The 21,430-nt window shown below is 34.3% G+C and overlaps 1 protein-coding gene across 1 annotated transcript in view; it reads right to left on the bottom strand.

Moving 5' to 3' along the window:
• Window positions 1-21,430, bottom strand: part of LOC136847815 (thyrotropin-releasing hormone receptor-like) — a 372,767-nt gene that overhangs the window by 47,407 nt on the left and 303,930 nt on the right. Inside the window, exon 3 of the mRNA XM_067119745.1 lies at window positions 13,124-13,304. Coding sequence (XP_066975846.1) covers window positions 13,124-13,304 — 181 coding nt within the window. The remainder of the gene's footprint in view (window positions 1-13,123; window positions 13,305-21,430) is intronic.

The raw sequence follows: 21,430 nt of genomic DNA on the forward strand, positions 1-21,430 counted from the left end.
TCCTAATTTTAGTGTTATGTAAAAGAAAACTATTGAGATGGCTTTTTGTCTGTCCAGCCGCCCTCAGATCTTCAAAACTACTGAGGCTAAAGGGCTGCAATCATGCTCCAATCATCAAACATAGCTAAATGCAGCCCTCTAGCCTCAGTAGCTTTTATTTTATTTAAAGTTAATGTTAGCCATGATCGTCCATCTGGAACCGCTATACGTGCTAACTACACAGGCCACAGACGGGCTGTGGCTGAAAGGTTCATGGGCCGCGGCCGAGGGTTTCAGGGGTCGTGACTGAGAGTTTCATACGCTGTACATAAGACTCGATTGCGCCGAAGAAACTCCGGCACATTTTTTATTTGGTTACTCAATGAAACTGACTAGTTCAAAACTTCAATAACGTGTTGTCACTCAATAATAAAATAATGATAAGGGAATACTTCTTGCTATGAAGGACTGCCAACATGTATAAATGCAAACTTCCTGACAATGCAGGGGAAAGGAGATAAAATATACAAATCAAATAACTTTCGAGTGCATTATTCATGGAAGAATGCAGAATAATCTATCCTTTATCCCACAATATCATTCCACGGAAATGATGACTTCCAATTAAGCCAATCCCTTCATCTACCGTAATACATATTTCCCACACCCAAGCTTCCTAAAATATTTGCGAAATACGATGGCAGCGCGAGAGTGATTTATCCCTTATGGCACGAGCAGGAAAATGCCATAAGGGAGAGAGACGGGGCGGAAAAGATCTTGATTAATTGTGAATTCACTCCTATGGATTCCGAGAATAACACGCTGGGAACTATGCAGTCGAAATACCATGCGCGTTTAAGACATTTCGTGTGGGTCACTGTGTCAGTCTGCACGTAATGTACTGTTATACACAGCTCTCTCTCTCTCTCTCTCTCTCTCTCTCTCTCTCTCTCTCTCTCTTCGTGTATCTATATATATACACATGTATTTTGTATATACATACATACACACATAATATATATATATATATATATATATATATATATATATATATATATATATATAGAGAGAGAGAGAGAGAGAGAGAGAGAGAGAGAGAGAGAGAGAGAGAGAGAGAGAGAGAGATATTATTACGTTTTTTATTATGATCAACATTTTTTTTCACGCATTTTCAGTTATTTCATTTTAAATTAACTTTTTTTTTTCAAACCTAACACATCATCATCATCATCATCATCATCATCATAACTGTTACATCTTGAAAGCATGGCAAGCATTCCTTTCAGTGCACCGACGTCATAATATTCAACCTTGTTTATTTGACAATGAGCTATCTCCAAAGTCATTAATGGATTCCAATAAAATTTTGTGAAGGAGGAGGATTTAATTAAATTTTGAGTGCATATGAATCTGGAAATAGATCCAAGATTTTTATTAACTTATTGGGTTATGGATCTATATGTTATTAATTCTTATACACATTTGAGCTAATGGAGATATGCCCTCAACAAAGAATTTCTAGTTTTTTTTATATATTTTCTCCTCTGCACACAATTCTATGTTAGTTACGTTCTCTATTATTATAGATGTGTTTTTGCTATTCTTCTAGTTTGCGTGCGTTCTTCTATCATAATCTACCGTTTATACTTTAATCAAATCATCAGAAAAAGCGTATAAACACTGTTCTTTCCCTATAATTACTGACTGTTTGTTTTACTCATCAATGTCCGCTTCCATTCATAAACAGTGAATCTGTTTTCACAACTAATACTGCACCGCGCAAGAAAGGACAGATTTGAAGTAGCACTGCGCTTGTTAACATGGCATTTCCTTACAGAAGTAAGATTCCAACAACAGGAAGGGATGTACAATATACAAGACCAAACGGGAAATTGCCGAACACGTGGCGAATATGTTACACACTTTATTACTACCTCCGTATGAAATACCACGAGGCAGACAACGCTCGCTCAGTGATTTGCAAGTAGCGCAGCAGACGTTACTAGATTTTTTTTTTTTTTGCTTAGTCCCGTTATTTTTAGCTATACTATTCATCTAACTTTTATTTTTATTGCTCCCTTTAGTCTCTTGCAAATCTATCAGTTTATTGGTCTCTTTTAAACTAGATATTTATTTACTTTGAGTTTTATATTGCTTATATCTTCACCATGCATTAACGAACACAAATTTAAAGTTTGCTGGAACTACTTTATAATAATAAATTCCATGAATTTTTAAATCTAAATTATTCTGATTAAACGTTAACTGGTGAGGCAATGTGACATTTATATGTATCAAATATGCTCTAGGTCTTCTAGGATGTCTAGAGAACGTCTTCGACCATTTCCTTGAACCTTTAATAATTTGACACTAAAGATTTACACAAGACTAATTCAATGTAAAATCGTAGTGATAATGAACTGATAATACTATATATAATACTATATATAACTGGTAATACTATATATAACAATTAAAGTCAAAACCGAGGCATATTCTGGTATCGCACCTGAATGAAGATACTTTGTGAAGGATATCCATTTTCCTCATTCACTGAGAAACCACCTTTACACTTTCCTCCGTACCTCAGAGGATCATGAACCCCAGGAGGGTAATTCCTGGCATATCCATTACAAGTTTGTTGTTCTTCTGGTAAACATTGCAAGAATAACAATCTCATGTTTATCTTCACTGCAGCTTTTCCTTGCCATTCCCCTCAGTATCACATTAACATAAATTTGAAATAAGTAAAGCCAGTAAATGAGAATGGATAAGGGAAATGAGAGGGAGATATCCCATCAATATGCAAGTTCTGCAACTGTTTACAAGCGACTTGGGCGCTAGTGGGTGGAAAATTTTAATATATCTATGAATGAATGAAAGTGTGCTTATATTACATTAAACGTGTATGCATGGTTATGTGTGCTTGGGTGTATGGTAGTTACAGTTGTTCGATGAGATTGTTTTTTATTTTTTTTTAAATCTATGACAACCCTTATATCTTACAAATTTGTAATTGTTTCAGTATGTTATTCCTTCTGACTTTTTTCTTTAACATCAACCAAGGGAAAGTTTGACAGTTACGCTTATATATATATATATATATATATATATATATATATATATATATATATATATATATATATATATATATATATTAAACATACAGTTCCATATACGGACAGGAAGCCTTTAGAGTATTTCAGATAGACATTGTTTTCTTTTAGTAACAATATTAAAAGTACAAAGAATGACCATAAGAAGCAAGAAGACAAAAATGAGGATAACCTACTAATAAAATCTAAAAGACATTTATAGTAATATTTACTTATTTAACAATCATCAGAATAACGAAGATAAAATTCACTAGAAGCTTAACAAGAGAAGCTGATGAATTCGGTTCTAAAATACCTTAATGATTCTCTCTCTCTCTCTCTCTCTCTCTCTCTCTCTCTCTCTCTCTCTCTCTCAATCTAAATATGCCCTCTCAACTTACGATTTCCTCTGAACCATATAACTGACCCTGAACCTCACAGACTCTCTCTCTCTCTCTCTCTCTCTCTCTCTCTCTCTCTCTCTCTCTCTCTCTCTCTCTCTCTCTCTCTCAGTCTAAATATGCCCCTACTTACGACTTCCTCTGAACCATATAATTGACCCGAACCTCACAGACTCTCTCTCTCTCTCTCTCTCTCAGACTAAATATGCCCCTGCTTACGACTTCCTCTGAACCATACAATTGACCCGAACCTCTCTCTCTCTCTCTCTCTCTCTCTCTCTCTCTCAGTCTAAATATGCTCCTACTTACGATTTCCTTTCAACCATATAATGACCAGAACCTCTCTCTCTCTATCTCTCTAAATATGCCCCTAGCTACGATTTCCTCTGAACCATATAACTGACCCGAACCTCTCTCTCTCTATCTCTCTAAATATGCCCCTAGCTACGATTTCCTCTGAACCATATAATTGACCCGAACCTCACAGACTCTCTCTCTCTCTCTCTCTCTCTCTCTCTCTCTCTCTCTCTCTCTCTTAGTCTACATATGCCCCTACTTACGATTTCCTCTGAACCATATAATTGACCCGAACCTCACAGACACTCTCTCTCTCTCTCTCTCTCTCTCTCTCTCTCTCTCTCTCTCTCTCTCTCTCTCAATCTAAATACTCCCCTACCTACGATTTCCTCTGAACCATATAATTGACCTGAATCTCACAGAATTATCTCTTTTTACTGGTAGCTCTCCCAATCCACTTTATAGAGTCTATGTCTTTTCTTCTCTCTTTCCATTACTTCCTCCTGAACCCTTGTCCATCTCCCAGTGAGATAATTCAACTAGTGGTTGTTCTTCCCTTAACCTCTTGTCTCACATTTTCTTTCTCCTGCTCTTCTGGGCAGCAATTCATCTCGAGTAGCTTATTCTCTCTCTCTCTTTCTCTCTCCAGTTCCTCGTTGGACGAGCCGGTAGAGTTCTAGGCTAGCACTCTGCTAGGCTCGAGTTCGAGTCTCCGACCGGCCAATAGAGAATTAGAGGAATTTATTTCTGGTGATAGAAATTCATTCCTCGGTATAATGTGGTTCGGATTCCACAATAAGCTGTAAGTCCCGTTGCTAGATAACCAATTGGTTCTTAGCCACGTAAAATAAGTCTAATCCTTCGGGCCAGCCCTAGGAGAGCTGTTAATCAGCTCAGTGGTCCGGTTAAACTAAGGTATACTTAACTGCTCTCTCTCTCTCTTTTGGATCAATCACTAACTTGAATGACAATTATAGAAATAAATTCACCAATCGTTTCTTGTAGGGCGACAAAAAGCCTTCAAGAATCTGATAAACCATGGCTTTCGACCAGCTTATGAAAATGAGGGTTGAGCAGGCTTTTGGAAACCTACAGCGGAATTGCTAACTTTTTAAAATACTGTATAAATTAACCATTGTAGATCTAATTTCTTCAAAAACATTGCTAGTAATGGATTTCTGGTAGATTTTCCAAAGCTCTACTCGACCTGCTCTTTGAGAAGGAACTATGCGATTATTATGATCTACAGGTCATAAGAACTTCAAATGTAATGGTAATTATAATATTTACAGCTACAATGGAGAACGACGATAAATAGATATGATAAGAATTATCATATAAACCATGTTTCTTTATGGTAGAAAAAAAATTAACATGCCTATTACACAGAAAGGTAAGATAGAGCTAAATGAGTTTACACATGTTTAATTAAGTATATATACATATATATATATATAAATTATATATAAATATATATATTACACACAGACGCACATATATATATATATATATATATATATATATATATATATATATATATATATATATATATATATATATATATATATATATATATATATTGCCGAAACAATACTTTCCTTAAGTCTACGGGATAGCAAATAATACTTTCTTTCCAGACCGTGATTCGAGAATAGCAAGAAAAAAGTGGCCCATAACAACCCCCCGCCCCCAAAAATAATCTCTTTATATGAAACCTACGCTCCCAAAGCTGGAAAAAAAACTTAAAAACAAATACCACACGAGTAGACTAAGGAAACTAACAATATTCACGATAGAGCAAACTAATCAAGAGTTAAATGTCCAAACCAGTAAGAGAGCGATAAACGAAATATATATATATAAAAAAAGTGAATTATTCCATGAGAAAACCTCGCGAAATTTTGAGGTCAGTGCTTTTACAAAGGTTATGGCTTATGACAGTCGAGAGCGTGAACACATATCTTTTTAAATTGCATCTGTCCACGTTCGTGCAATTGGTGTTGTAAAATACTACAAAATCCTGCGGTTTAATCTGACTAAAGCACTTTTGATATCCTGAGTATTTGGGCACATATATATATATATATATATATATATATATATATATATATATATATATATATATATATATATATACATATACACATACATAAATACATATAATGTGTGTATGTGGAAATAATGAACACATGAGTAAGCGTTTCACAAAAATAAATTTCTGACTCACGCCGGGAACGGACCTCGGTCCCCCGAGTGACAGGCCAAGGTGGTACCGATTCAACTACCAAGCATATAAGGAAGTCGGAACCTAAGTACAACGTACCTGAGGTTTTTCCCGAGTACTTCTGAAGGCCAACATACCAGCGAATTTTACCCAACTTCGGCTCTTGAATAAATTTATGCAATTAGAACGCCTTTCCATGAACTCTTGATCGTGTGAGTGTGTATACAGTATATATATATATATATATATATATATATATATATATATATATATATATATATATATATATATATATATATATATATATATGATAGATAGATAGATTGATACAGATTTATAACATATACATACGAGTATATATACATAAATATATACACATATATATACGAGTATATCAACCTGGGTCTCCAGAATTCTTGAAACAATTTGCATATTGAAATACGTTGGATACTTCCCGCAGAGTAAACAAAACAAAGACTATCGGGTTCTGTTGTTCTAAGACTCATGGCTTTAAGAACAGCGCATCTGCTATTCCTTTTCCATCATAGTCATGTTTACAAACTAAAGATGAACTTAAAATGTGACCTAAAAGAGCCTTTTGTCTTCAATGTAAACAAAAAAGTTTTCTTTATTTATTTTTTTTTTTCTTTGAGAGCATGTCCCTTCAGTGGTATATCCCGAATATATAAATATCTCTTTACATCCTTTTATCGCTACAGACATGTAAATTCTCTGTAAGTAGATAATATTCCCTAATGCGACTTATCCCCCTGTCCTGAATATTTAAATATGTACTACTGATTTTTAGTTGTCTGTAAAAGAAAACTATTGTGCCGGCTTTGTCTGTCCGTCCGCACCTTTTTCTGTCCGCAATTTTTTCTGTCCACCCTCAGATCTTATAAACTACGCTGGCTAGAGGGCTGCAAATTGGAATGTTGATCATCCATCCTCCAATCATCAAACATACCAAGCATTCGAGTCATTAGTCTGCAGAAACGTCACCTACAACGGCAAGTGGGCCTAGGGGAAATTCCGCCACTCATGTCGTGTAAACACATGGGTAACAAGCAATGCACTTGCTGGATATATGATTTCACATAGTATAATTTTAATGTTATTATAGTGAGAAGTATTTGAAAGGCTCAGATCATACTGTGATCTTCAATAAGAGCAATATCTTTCCACAACTAATGCTTACAGTTTCATACGAAATTGATTAATATCATTAACACTATTATTAATACGAGAAAGACTCATTGAGAACTCTTAGCACAAACAATCTTTCTTGTTTTCCAAACAAAGCCAGGAACAGATTCAGGCTCTCCAAGTAACCCTTCTTCATTCTCACTTTCTGTTTTATTACTGTGCCGCGTAAATTTCCTTCTGCTAACAATGGATGAACTAACAACTTTGCAATAATTCATGTTTCCCGAAAATCATCCTGGCATAATGAATACTACCCTTCCTTTATCCTACATCTCTCAGTCACCTCTGACTAGTTAATGTTTCTGTCTTATTCTCAATATCACACCCTTGTATCCACGTCTTTCTAAGTGTCATGACATCAAGCTTTCTTTTCGTAAAAGAACTCTCACACATTTACATTCTTCTGGAACACATTCACATATTCAAAAGCCAAGACTAAACTTTCTGCTTTTCACCTGCCTATTTTCAACAAGATTCGCACCATAAACTATGTGGCTGAAAACTAAATTTTCCCACTTCCCAAGCTTGAGATAACATTGAGCTCAAGAGAACTGACTCATTTGCTACTAGAAGGATATTTTCTCACATCAAAGAATCCACAACTCTCCACTGGACACTGGTTAGTTTTTTGAACAGTGATACAGTTGTATCCAAAAACCTTACATATATATATATATATATATATATATATATATATATATATATATATATATATATATATATACATGTGTGTGTGTGTGTGTGTGTGTGTGTGTGTGTGTGTGTGTGTGTATGTGTGTGTGTGTAATCATGCTAACGCGTAAGGCTGTTCTTTAGACCCCAACCACAAAATCCAGCCTTACTCTGAGGGTCCAAAATTCATCTGAATATAAATCGCTCATACATATTCATAACACGGATTGAATCAGCCTGCCAACATTGATTAAACACTGTAAACAAAAAACCCAAGCAGGAGCCGACACGCTTCTTGCATTAAATTTCTAACTGGAAGGACAGAATATATAACTTTTTGAATATTATGCATAAAACTCAGTTCGGTTTGACATTTCAAGCGAAAATAAATGTTCATGGTTTTGTTTCCCTAACAACATCGAATAAAAAAAAACCTTGAAAGAAGTTTTCAAAGTTTGTGTATTAGTTTACTAGCACATGCAAAAAGAAAATTAGCAAAAAGTTCACAATATTCTTAGCATGCACCACCGAACAATACTTAAGGGCAAAAATTAATAAAGAAAGAAAGATGTTGCTTCTCTTGCTTTAAATAATCTGTCACCGCAATAATTTTGGTGGCAATTATTTAGGCCGTTTTTATCTGGGGACCTCTGACACCAAAGACAAAGAGAAATAAATTATCTTTTAGATAGTGCATGCTTGCATATATATATATATATATATATATATATATACATATATATGTGTGTATACAATATATATATATATATATATATATATATATATATATATATATATATATATATATATATATATATATATACATATATATGTGTGTGTATATATATATATATATATATATATATATATATATATATATATATATATATATATACATACACACACATATATATGTATATATACAATATTTATAAACAATGAGCATTGAGCATCCACATATTCACTGTTTCTGTATACAACCTAAAGTCCAAGGGAGCTCCTAGCTGAGACTTTCCATCATCCAGCCCATGGCCAACCTTTCGAACAACAAGCCCTATATAAGCACAGTATTCAAATTAAATGCACACTGATTTTACCTTAGGAACGGTACGTAGTGTCCCTCGGGACTTTTAATGTTTATGGCCTTCATTCATCCGTTTGAGAAACATAAGGGTGCTTATGTCTAAGGAGACTAACTTGAGCTTATGACTCAACAGCCAGAGAGAGAGTTTACTCCACCCACACAAGAGTTCGATCGGGCCACCCAAGTACAAGCCAATAATTCTACCCGTAACAGAGAGTCAATACACGAAGACTGATGATGAATATTATGCCCCTTTCAAGCTTTACTACAGTGCCAACATAAGCTCTTGGTATTTAGAAGATGAACATGCTTTGTTGGGAATCATCATCAGGCACGTTAAACCCTCAAATTCCGACCAGACTATTAACCTTTTGATGTAAACACCAAAAAGAGCTGAGGCTCCTGATAACAAATAAATCAGCCCCACCCATGACCAATGTCTTTTAGAAGACTTACAATGCCCTGTCCAGGGTTGCCCCAGTAATTACACTGAGATTTATTATGTTGCATCTGTCCAAAAGTCTCTTGTTTACACTTTACATTCAAGAAAGTGCCATCAGGAGACACTAATAAGTAAAACATAAAGCTATTCTGACCAAACAGGACACAGTTATTATCACTATATATTTCACTGGTAGCGCTAAGGATAGCCACCGTACATTCTCGAAGTGCTATACGTAATGAAAAATACACCCTCCCTTGACATTACATAGGACAAGTGCTTTTTGCCAACAAGCATCAGTAACCTCCAACACAAACAACTATATTTCTTGATTGAGATAGCTTTAATGAAGATTAAACCCTCTTCAATAACATGCTCCAAAGAACAGTGCCCCAGGATACCCAAAGCCCCTCACCAGTAAGATAGTACGCAGTGTTATGCCAGATACCCCAGACAATCACAATCAGCTAACTGGCTAACGTGGGTTAGGCGCCAGCCAGTCAACAAGTAGCACTGAAGAGGCGCCACGATAATCACTGACTTTCTAGCTCATTGACGCCCCAAAAAGATAGTGTGCAACAACACAAAAATCAAGTGCAACTCTCTTTGTGATCATTTCAGAAAATAACGAAACGTTACCGCGAAGATTTCAATTTGTTTTGTTTGTGTAATTTGTGTGATTACTTTTACATTTTTGTTAGTAAAATTAAAATATCTATAGATGACAGGAAAGGGACCTGTTAAAAGAAACCATGATTTTTAATGACACAACAGGAACAATATAATAATAATATTATTATTAGATGAACTGCACCTGCTAACGATGCTTGTCCACAGTGAAGAGCCTTCGCCTTCGTTCTATTTTTAGCTGAACGTTTGAGCCAAGTAAAGATAACTAAAATACCCAACTGTAAGACACCATTCTTAGCTGTAACAGGTGAGAATAAGAGGAAGAATGTGAAGTGGGGGGGGAGGAAGATAGATAAATTTGGCGTGTTAGTAAGATATGTTTTCGAGAGGACGATGAAACTTGTAAACAGACCGAGCTACCGCTGTTAGTCCTTTTTGTATGGAAATGAGAGATTAATATTACCGTGGAAATATATTAGGTGCATTATTTAACTCGCAGTACCCGACAAAATATACGGAAGACTGCATGCAGACGGGGCGTGAGAGATGACTGAAGGGCTCATAGAAAAGAGCAGGGAGAATATAGGCTTTTTATAATGTGTGTGAATGACGCATCTTCTTAAACAGTCTTGCGCCAGACAAAGGAATTTGGCTGGACATATTCATGTTTACAAGTCATGTTAATTATTTAACATACCGTTCAATATCTTAGTTATAACTTATCTTGGCGCTTTTGTTATGAATTCACACTAGGACTTGTTAAATATGAAATATAAAGGAATAAAGGGTGACGGCCAAAATACAATATTTTAGACATGATTCGTTATTCAAAAATGAATGAACTTACAGAACCAAGACATGCAGTAAGTCAAAATAATTTAATCCACTGTAAACTGAAGAGAAAGAAGCTTCTCCCCAACGGCTGTGATATGTCATCATGTCTAGTGAGTTCACTGACCCGATAAAGGATGGATGGATCACAGTAAATTGAAGTTAATTGCATTTCTGAATATCATCTAATTATACCGAATTTTATCAAAATCATTTTATGAAAGCTGAAGTTTCACAAACTTGTTCGTTTTTTTCTATGATAGTTCTTGCATTCATGTGGGAGGTAGCAAATGACTCATATTATCCCGAGTTGATGGTAAAATTACTTTATTAGGTGAACCTTAGAGTTATTTGAAAACGCTGATGAAAGCAAATGATTACAGGACTTTTTTAAAAAACGTCGTGCATAATTTAGATAATTATTAATTTTATTTTTACATTCACAAATAATAACAATGAGCAAAATGATACCGGTATCATATTACAATAATAATAACTTCCCTTGCTTAAAAGATGTAATCCAAAATGTTGACAACAAAATCTTCTCGGTACCATAAAAAGGGAAAAAATGTCCATTCCGAAATATTTACTCTCAATACACGTCGGAGAATGCTTATTACCTAAGGTAAATTTTATACCTCAAATCTACTCATTAAAAAAAAATAAAAATAAAAAAAAAAGTTGTCAGGGTCACCCATCTGAGCACTGACCGAACCCAAAGGAGACGAGAGATCACATAGAAAGAACAAATGAAAAAAGAATAAAGAAAATACCTTTGTTATCTCGTTAATGGTGGTTTAGTTACACGGAACCCTGGGAGCGAGAAAGTTACTTCTAAAAATAACTAATCTTTTGAGGGCCAACTTACTAAATCTTGCTGATGGACAGCGTCATATTTTCCACGATGAAATATTTATTGGCGTCTAAATAAAAGCGATAAAGATAACGAATTGTTGTTTGTTTTGCCTTTGGGGTAGAGTTTAAGGGTTTTTCATCCCTTTAGCTAAAAAAAGTGATGAAACCTTGACAGATAAAAGTGTCGGTATTAAATTTTGAAAAGAAATTAAGCGAAAGGGCAGGGGAATAGACGTGCATTGATAAATATTGATAAATAGGTATAAGAAATAAAAACTGCAACTTGAAGATATTATGTAGGAGGACAACTACTGGAATGTAAACGAGAAATATTGGTTAACATGTTTACTCAAGAGAGAGGCAGGTATCCATGACGAAACCCTCACAGCATTACCTTGTAAGTATGATAAATTAAAGCCATTCCAGCATAAAAATATCTCAGAAACCTGAAGGGTGACAGGTTTCCTTAAGGCTACTTCGGAAAACCCAAGTCTCAGTAATGATGAATCAATGGGGCCAAAATGAGCCACTAGGGACTAGGTTTTACTAAAAACACGGATTAATCAATGCAGGTACAAAATTCCTCTTGCATCTGCAAGGTAAGTAGATAGAAAAGCGGGTTGAAAATTAGTAAACATTATCAGAAATATTCCTTACTACTCATTTATGATAGGGAATATGATTAAGGAACTGATTTATGAACAAAGGCCTCTAACATGTGGTACAAGAGTTCATGAGTTAATCATACTTACATGATGTAGCTGTAGGACTTAAGTCATAGATTCATGGATACCTTTCTCTCTCTCTGAGTAAACATGTTAACCAACATTTCTCTTTTACATTTCAGTAGTTTTCCTCCTACATAATATCTTCAAGTTGCAGTTTTAATTAACAAGATTTCCATTTTGATTTATGATACAGGCCACGAAATTCTGTACGAAAAAGCTGCCTAAACAAGAACTTGAGACGAGTTTTTACAAACCCAGAAAATATTTCACATGAATGGGTTGGTATTCAGTTACAATCGCAATCATTATATAAATATGTATGCATATACATACATATATATACATATTTATATATATACTATATTTGTATGTATGTATGTATATTCATCATATGAGTGTCTATGATATACGCAGATTAGCATATACAAATATAAAGTATATATGCAACCAGTATATATGCATATATGTATATATGTATATATATAATATATATATATATATATAATATACATACATACATACATATATATATACACACACACACACTTCATGTAACTTGAATGTATATATATATAATATATACATAGATACATACATACATACATATATACACACGCACACACACTTCATGTAACTTGAAATTTATGAACACTGTATTTGAAGGACATAAAAAACATACCATGAAAGAAAGACTGCAGCTGCCCATATGGTGAGGATACAGGTACATGCCCTCATCTTGGTACAGGTATACGACGCCCTCAGTGGCCGACAGATGGCGTAATACCTTTCAAAGCTGATTACCAGGATGGTCAGCACAGATGCATGGCAGACGCAGTATTCCACGAACGGCACTAGCTTACCTGTGGAAAGAGAAATAAATAGTTAGAGGCTTGTGCTTTCTATTTAGCCGATTTAAAACAAGTTTCAGTGCCAATGTGCATAGAAATGGTCAGTTTATAATGTTACAGACACGAAGTTCAATAAGGACGAAACAAAATTTGGATTTAAATATAATAGAATAATGATAAGATATAAATTCTACATATGTAATGTTTAAGACACTAAACTCTATATAAAAATGAATCTATTTTTGCAAATGGAATCAGTATAAAATTGATCGAGATCTGAGACCGAAGGAGTTATGCCCAAAGCGTGGTGGGAAAATATGCCCGGTTAAAATTTGTATTGAAAATCTTTTGAGTATTTGGCTGAATATTTAAGAGTGAATATCTGAGTGACTCAGGCAAGTGAAAATGTTAAGGTAATTCGAGTAACAGCGCTTACTGATTTAATGACATACGTAACTGAATATTAGAATAAAGACGCAGTCAACATACAGGAGCGTTTAATGCATCAAGTAAAGTTAGATCAGTAAACAAAATTCAAAGGTGTTATCTTGGTTCTCTGTGGACAGCAGGAAGAGATGATATGCATACACTGTAATCATATGGAATCTCTCGACAGGAAAACGGAAATCTGTATTTGCAAGGATAGTCAAGAAAGCAGATTAATAACATAAATGAAAAAAAGTAATATGGAAGTCGGGGTTTCTCAGAGGAGAAACTCCACTGATAGACGTGATTAAGGGGAAGCTGTAAGGCAATAATTCCAACATTATTGGAATGTCATATCAATTGATGGAAGTATACTCTAAGAAACTCATATCATGAGAGACGACGTGTATCAAAGGCACAGCCAGGGGCCAGATATTGACTTAGTGTGCAGGAGGATCTTCCGAAGCAAACTTGGAAATTGATTTTGTACATTGAGTGTCCCACTATTGAAAGCTAATCTCAGAAGTAGAATAAATAGGAATATTCTTAGGATGATCTCAAAACGAGAAATCAATAACAATAAATACTCGTACATCACCTTGAGTAAAATAAAAAAAAGTCTTGCAGTTACTGAAAAGTAAACTGCATGTTGAAATAACAATGACTTATTATAATCTAAGTTTGCTATTGAGCATAACCTTTCAAAAGCTAGAAACCTAACTTAAAAGTGGAAATTACTTGGGAATATCTGCTTGAAGGCAGATTCAGCAAGATAATGTTAACAAACTAATCGTGATGCTGCAGGTTTAAGGCAAGAAAGAAAATCCAGCCAGTGAATGATTGGGATAGCTGAAGAAGAAAGATGGCAATGTAAGACTATTGTATGTAAAACCAGAGGCGTTCAAAACGGGCTCATAAATCCTGTTGAGATCGTTAGACAGGAAAAAAATTCACACTGAACACTAGCAGGAACGCGAAGAATAATGCGCAGTGATTGCCTGCTTTGGCACTTGGCCTTAAATATACAAATTCCGTAGATTTCTGCGTGTGATTGCAATCTGCACGCTTGCTACTCCCAACAAAATGATGAAAACACAACATGCTTCGAAAATATTAACAATACGAAAAGGATTTTCGGACGGAACATGTCACAAATATTGGAAACCTATACGGTCACGAACATTTCAATGTATTCTGGTCATCAAAACGTTTACTGAACTAGTGAGTCCATGCACAAAATTTCGACTACAGAAGTATTCGTTCTGCACAAACACCCATTCCAGTATTGCGCATACACACACACACACACACACACACACACACACACACACACATATATATATATATATATATATATATAGAGAGAGAGAGAGAGAGAGAGAGAGAGAGAGAGATATATATATATATATATATATATATATATATATATGTATATATATATATATATATAGAGAAAGAGAGAGAGAGAGAGAGAGAGAGAGAGAGAGAGAGAGAGAGAGAGAGAGAGAGAGAGAGAGAGAGAGAGAGAGAGAGAGAGAGAGATATCTACACCATTTTACCTATATTGTGTAAAAGCCAAAAAGTAGAAATTTACGGTTCTTAGCCTCTTTGAACATAGTTTTTCTACGAATGTGTATCATAAAGAACAAAACTACTTCACTATACTTATTTTGTCATGGTTCTTTTTCAACTTTTCTCTAGGCTTTCCTTACTTGGATACTTCCTGACTAAGATATATCTTGAACTCGAAAAAGTAAAATGAATCTTTTAAATTTCTCATTACTTAACAGCCGTCCCGTGAGTGCAATCAAACATCACCAGCGAGTTCTTACTAAAAGGCTGACAAGGGATGAGCTTGATTACAATATAAGATCAGAAGTGCACAGCATTAATTTAAATCATGAATTTTGACAGGCTGAGAAAATTGGATACTGGACCACGAGAGAAATCATATTCCTCATCTCTCTCTCTCTCTCTCTCTCTCTCTCTCTCTCTCTCTCTCTCTCTCTGCCAATTGTAAGTTGATACCTCCATACACAATGCAGTATGTAACCGAAGGATGTCTGTGGGTTAATTAGTGGCTTTCTTGAGACACTGAGGCAACTGCCTCTTTCCCAGGACAGCCAAATTCCGGATGAGGGAGGACGAGTTTAACTCACATTAAAAGTTGTTATAATACAGATCTTGGAAATTTTATCAGAAAATAGTATTTTGTATTTTGCTGCGCTAGTGTGACCAACAGAACGGGGTTTGAAGGAACTCTTTTACGCAACGTTTGTCATTTGTTTCTTACCTGCACGAATGTGTGTGTGTGTGTGTGTGTGTGTGTGTGTGACTTTTCAGTGATTCTCTGTCTTCCCAGAAGACCATGCCGTGTAAAATTCATTGGTAACTATTGCTTATCCCTAGTGTTCATTGTTAGAAAGAAGAGTTAAGGTATGAAATTATCCCCATTTTCCTTTATGTATTTATGTATGTATGTATGTATGTGTGTGTGCGCAGGTATGTATGTACATTCCTTTGTTTGTTTGTAGGTAGTCTTGACTGTGGACGAACATCTCTTCATCTCACTGCCTTTTCACTTATTTTCGATCAGTGACTCAGCATGTGGTCTGTGGACCCTACAAGGATTTAACATGCAAAGTATTCATACGATGCCCCTTAAACAATATTTCATTAGCTAAAAATAAATATTTCAAGATCTCAAGACACTAACCGATGAAAAACACCAAAGATGTCAGACAGCTGCAGTTAAAATCTTAATGTTTTCGCCATAAATGAGCGTCACTTTTTCGTTCCTCCTTAATTAACAATGTATTATCAAAGATAGGTATTAATAACGTAATGTGTAATTACTTTCATATATATATAACCCTGGAACCCTCATCAGATTAGCCTCATTATTCAAATTCCAGGGGATATTAAATAAATTACACGTGTCCCCCTAAAATTCGCCGCTTAAATTGCGGTTCTTGGCCACCTATTCCATAATTAAGCTCTATTTTTGTATAATATCGAATTAATGATGCTTCTGTTTTCGCGTAAGTTATTGAAATCCCACCGAACTTTAGTGATCACGTCAATTTTGGGTATTCCAAATGAATAAATAGGGAGCGCTTTGTATTTTGTATTTTCTACGTTCTCTCTCGTAAGTTTATTTCATGATTACTGATGAGGCCCTCGGAAACGGAAATGACCAAGTCTTTTATTTTTGTCATCAAATATATCATCACTATTTCCTTGATTTAAATAACGCTCTGTATGATGACCCAGTAAATCTAAGGGATTTAATAGTGTTTTTATAACTTCCTACGTCTATAAAAAAAATTAAGCATATATATTATATATATACATATGTGTACATATCTTTGTCTGTCTGTCATTCATTCATCTATCTATCTATCTTCTATCTATCTATCTACTATCTATCTATCATTCATCTATCTATCTATCTATATATATATATATATGTGTATGTATGTGTATGATAGGTGAGTATGTATATATACATATAAATATATATATATATATATATATATATGGTATATATATATATATTAATATTCACGTATTTTTTATTGTGTGTGCGTGAGTCCATGTATGTATGTATGTATGTATGTATGTATGTATGTATGTATTTAAGAAAGGTCAAAATATATATGTATGTATACGTGTATATATATATATATATATATATATATATATATATATATATATAATATATATATATATATTAAAATATTCACGTATTTTGTATTGTGTGTGCGTGAGTCCATGTATGTATGTATTTGGAGAAAGGTCAAGCTGCAGGATATACTACAAAGGTTATAAACATGAATGTATACAAATATACTTAGGAAAGAGAATATGACGAAGAAATGAGTTTTTTGGATTAACTATTAAAAAGGAATGAACAGAACTGGTAGCTGATGAACGTAATGGCGATGAGGGGAGTGGCTGGAGGCTTATCTTTTCATTAGGTGGAAAAAAAAATTTGATCGATATGAGACAAGTGATCTGGATAAAAAGAAATGAGAAGAACATGTAAGGAGAAAATGGGTTAAGGCCACAGATTTCAAGGTAGATTTACGTTTAGTTAAAAATGGAGGGTTAAGAAAGGCAGAAGCATTGTGGGTATGAGAGATATAAAGAGGGAATAAAACAATTCGCTGTTAGAATAAGGGAGGTAAAAAGCTTGGTGAAGGAAAATATTACTTAAGGTGCAGTTGTAGGACACAAGGCCAGATCATGGTGTAGCCCGAGAGAGAGAGAGAGAGAGAGAGAGAGAGAGAGAGAGAGAGAGAGAGAGAGAGAGAGAGAGAGAGAGAGAGAGAGAGAATGCAAATAATAAAATTAAAGGGATGGTTCGAAGGAGATGGTCTTTTGAAAATTTCTTCAATGTGGAAGAGAGAAGTGAAATCCAAGCCGAATGATATAAGGGTGGAAAGAGTTAGTGTAAGGTTGTGAAAGCTTGTGGAAGTGACTATTGAAGACGTGACGTGAGCAACTGAGAGGCTGAAGAATGAAGAGACACCATGTGCTGATGAAATTACAAGGGAGGTGCTGTGGCATCGCGCTGCAAGCATGTTAGTGGCTGACCAGGGTTTGTAGACTATGCCTGAAAGAAGTAAAATTCATTTTGACAGACTGAATAACACATATGACAGGACTTACTGGAGAAGAACCGTGTAGATCAAGTGTTTGTTATAAAATGATTATTCAAGAATATTAAAAAATAAAAGGAAAAAAACCTTACGTGGCAAATATGGACCAAGAAAAGGGTTATGACAGAATTTTTAGAAAGATGGGAACGAATTGTATAAAAGTTAATTTACTGAGAACAATTAATTGTTTCCTCAAAGGAAGTGAAGCATTTGTTAGGATAAGTAGGCAGAAGAGTGTCATTTGGTGTTATTGTGGGTTTGTGTAATGTCTTCAAGTCTGTGAAAAAAAAAAATATATATATATATATATATATATATATATATATATATATATATATATATATATATATATATATGTATGTATATATATACATATATATGTGTGTATATATATATATATATATATATATATATATATATATATATATATATATATATAAAATGTTACACTCATGTACAAAAAGACAGTATATGGGTATCAAAACAATAAAAATTAACCTCAAAATGAAAAAGAACTCCTGAATAGTCTTGTTGTCAGAAGTTACACTTGTAAATATGAAATATAAAATAAAAATATGATTGCATCTCTTAATTGCATCATAAATCTTTACAAAATACCCAAAAGAAACACTAAAACCCCAAGTTTCCGAGAAAATAAAGGAGACCTTTCTCGAAACACATAGACGAAAACCATCAATCTGTCTGTTGCGCGGATGTTTTGTGTTTATTTTCAATACCATTCTCAGAAAAATTCAAGCTCTAATTCCTTACAAATGACTCAGCTGCCCTTCCGTGAACAAAAACATCAGAAAAGGGTATTTAATCCCATGCAGTTCATAATTCAACTTAAAATATGTATATATTTTCTTAGGCAATTCAGTGTCACCTGCAATGAAGGGAGTAAACATTCCTTCTACACGTTGAAGGTGATTCACAGAGACCTAATATATTAATATTTATTAGCAACGTGGAAAAAATGCCAAGGCTTCGATAAGGACAGAGAGAGAGAGAGAGAGAGAGAGAGAGAGAGAGAGAGATTTATGAGACTTAAGTAGGTGTCAAAGACGAGGAGTTGCCAGAAATCGGTGGCAATTGCCATCAAGCATTCAGGAAACGAAAAGAGACAGGTCAAAACGAGGCGATAAAATGTAAATTATAGACATATAACTGAATGAGCAAAGTAACAAGCAAAAGTGAGCGGGTCCTCAAGGATTTGGGATACCTAAATTTTCCGTCATTCACACATTTATAAACGGGTTTAAAACAATTTTTCTGTAAGTGGAGTAAGTAGTTTTACAAGTTAATTCTCCCGCACATCTAAATGGATGATAATCATCAACACAATACGGGCTCCAATGAACACTGATTAGCCATCATATTAATACAGCTGATGGGAGGAGATATAGTATTAATATATATATACATAAATATATACATATATATATATATATATATATATATATATATATATATATATATAATTATATATATATATGTATATATATAATATGTACATATCTCCTATCATCAGATGTATTAATATGATGGCTAGTGTGTGTGTGTGTGAATTTTATGAAATCATCGTGACATTTTTTTTTATATCCACAAACATTAAGCTACAAATGTCGTTTAATATCCAATTCCCGCTACCTCGGAAATAATACCGAGGGGGAATTAATCATACATGACAAGCGGTTCGACGTGCGACTTATCAATTATAATTCCCTTCGGTATTATTTTTAGGTAGAGCTTAAACCGGATTATTAGACGACATTTGTAGCTTAATGTTTTATATATATATATATATATATATATTATATATATATATATATATATATATATATTATTATATATATATATATATATATATATATATATTATGTATCATATAATGTATATATATTATATATATATATATATATATATATATATATGGTATATATATATTTATTACATCTTTCTCAATTTCTTGGCAGAACTTTACTGGAATGAGTAACAAACAACTGGAAATTAAGTTTCCAGTAATCCAGGACAGTAAAATCGACAAGTATCGCCTGCAACGGCATCCCCTGCTCATCAAAGAATCAAGCTTGACTGCGTTCTGTATAGGTCTTTTATTGAAAGACGAAGTGTGGCACAATTACATTCTCCATTCCACTCCATTTCATTCCTCTATCCTGGTCTTAAATTTTCTCTTATCCTTTTTTATGCCTTCTGTAATTCTTTCTTGTAGTTTCTCAAGACTTTTAATTACAATAGACAAGAGTCCCATTCACTACCTCCAACAACCAATTTAGGCCCACGTTATATATTTACTTTTGCCTGTCAAAATGTTTGTTTGCCCACAAGATTTTCTAAGCATTTTTTGTTGGGTTTCCTTCAAATTCTTCGAAGCGAGAGTCTGTAGCTCAAGAACAGGTTCTTTATAGCTCTCAATGAATCTCTAATGACTCTGAAAGGGGCCCCCTCCAAACAAATTACACTCTGAAAATTGTAAGGATTTTTCCTGAGGATGCTAGACTTCAAACACCATAGCAACCCATCAATGGAGAATAAAATCAATCCACAGAAAGATTTAAATTTGTATCAAAATTCCGACTTTAAACTATCATGACTTCGCATCGGAATTCAATCCGTTCTACCTTCAATTTAGCGTCTTTTCACCCACTGCATAAAACATTCTGATTAGAGACTGGTGACTGTAAAACTGTCCGTTTCGTGCTGAGCGTAACTCGGATGAGTCAGAATAAGAGCCGTTTCGTGACATTCCGTGAATAGCAAATAGGGTTTTCATGGGTCTGCTTGTTGCAACGTAAACTCCACAAGGACAGGATAAATTTGTTTATGTGACATAAAGAAAACGACTTGCCGATACTTTCAGAACACTTACGCTATTTCTAAACGCATTATAATGTCTAAAAAGTTTACGAAAGAAATTTAAGCACAGTTTTATGTGATAAATTCTATCTGCATCTCAGCATTTAAAAAAATTTGATAAGTAACCTAAAATTTTCACATTAATTTCCGTTTTAAGAACCCTTAGTTAAA

Source organism: Macrobrachium rosenbergii, chromosome 17, assembly GCF_040412425.1.
Source record: "Macrobrachium rosenbergii isolate ZJJX-2024 chromosome 17, ASM4041242v1, whole genome shotgun sequence".
NCBI lineage: Eukaryota > Metazoa > Arthropoda > Malacostraca > Decapoda > Palaemonidae > Macrobrachium > Macrobrachium rosenbergii.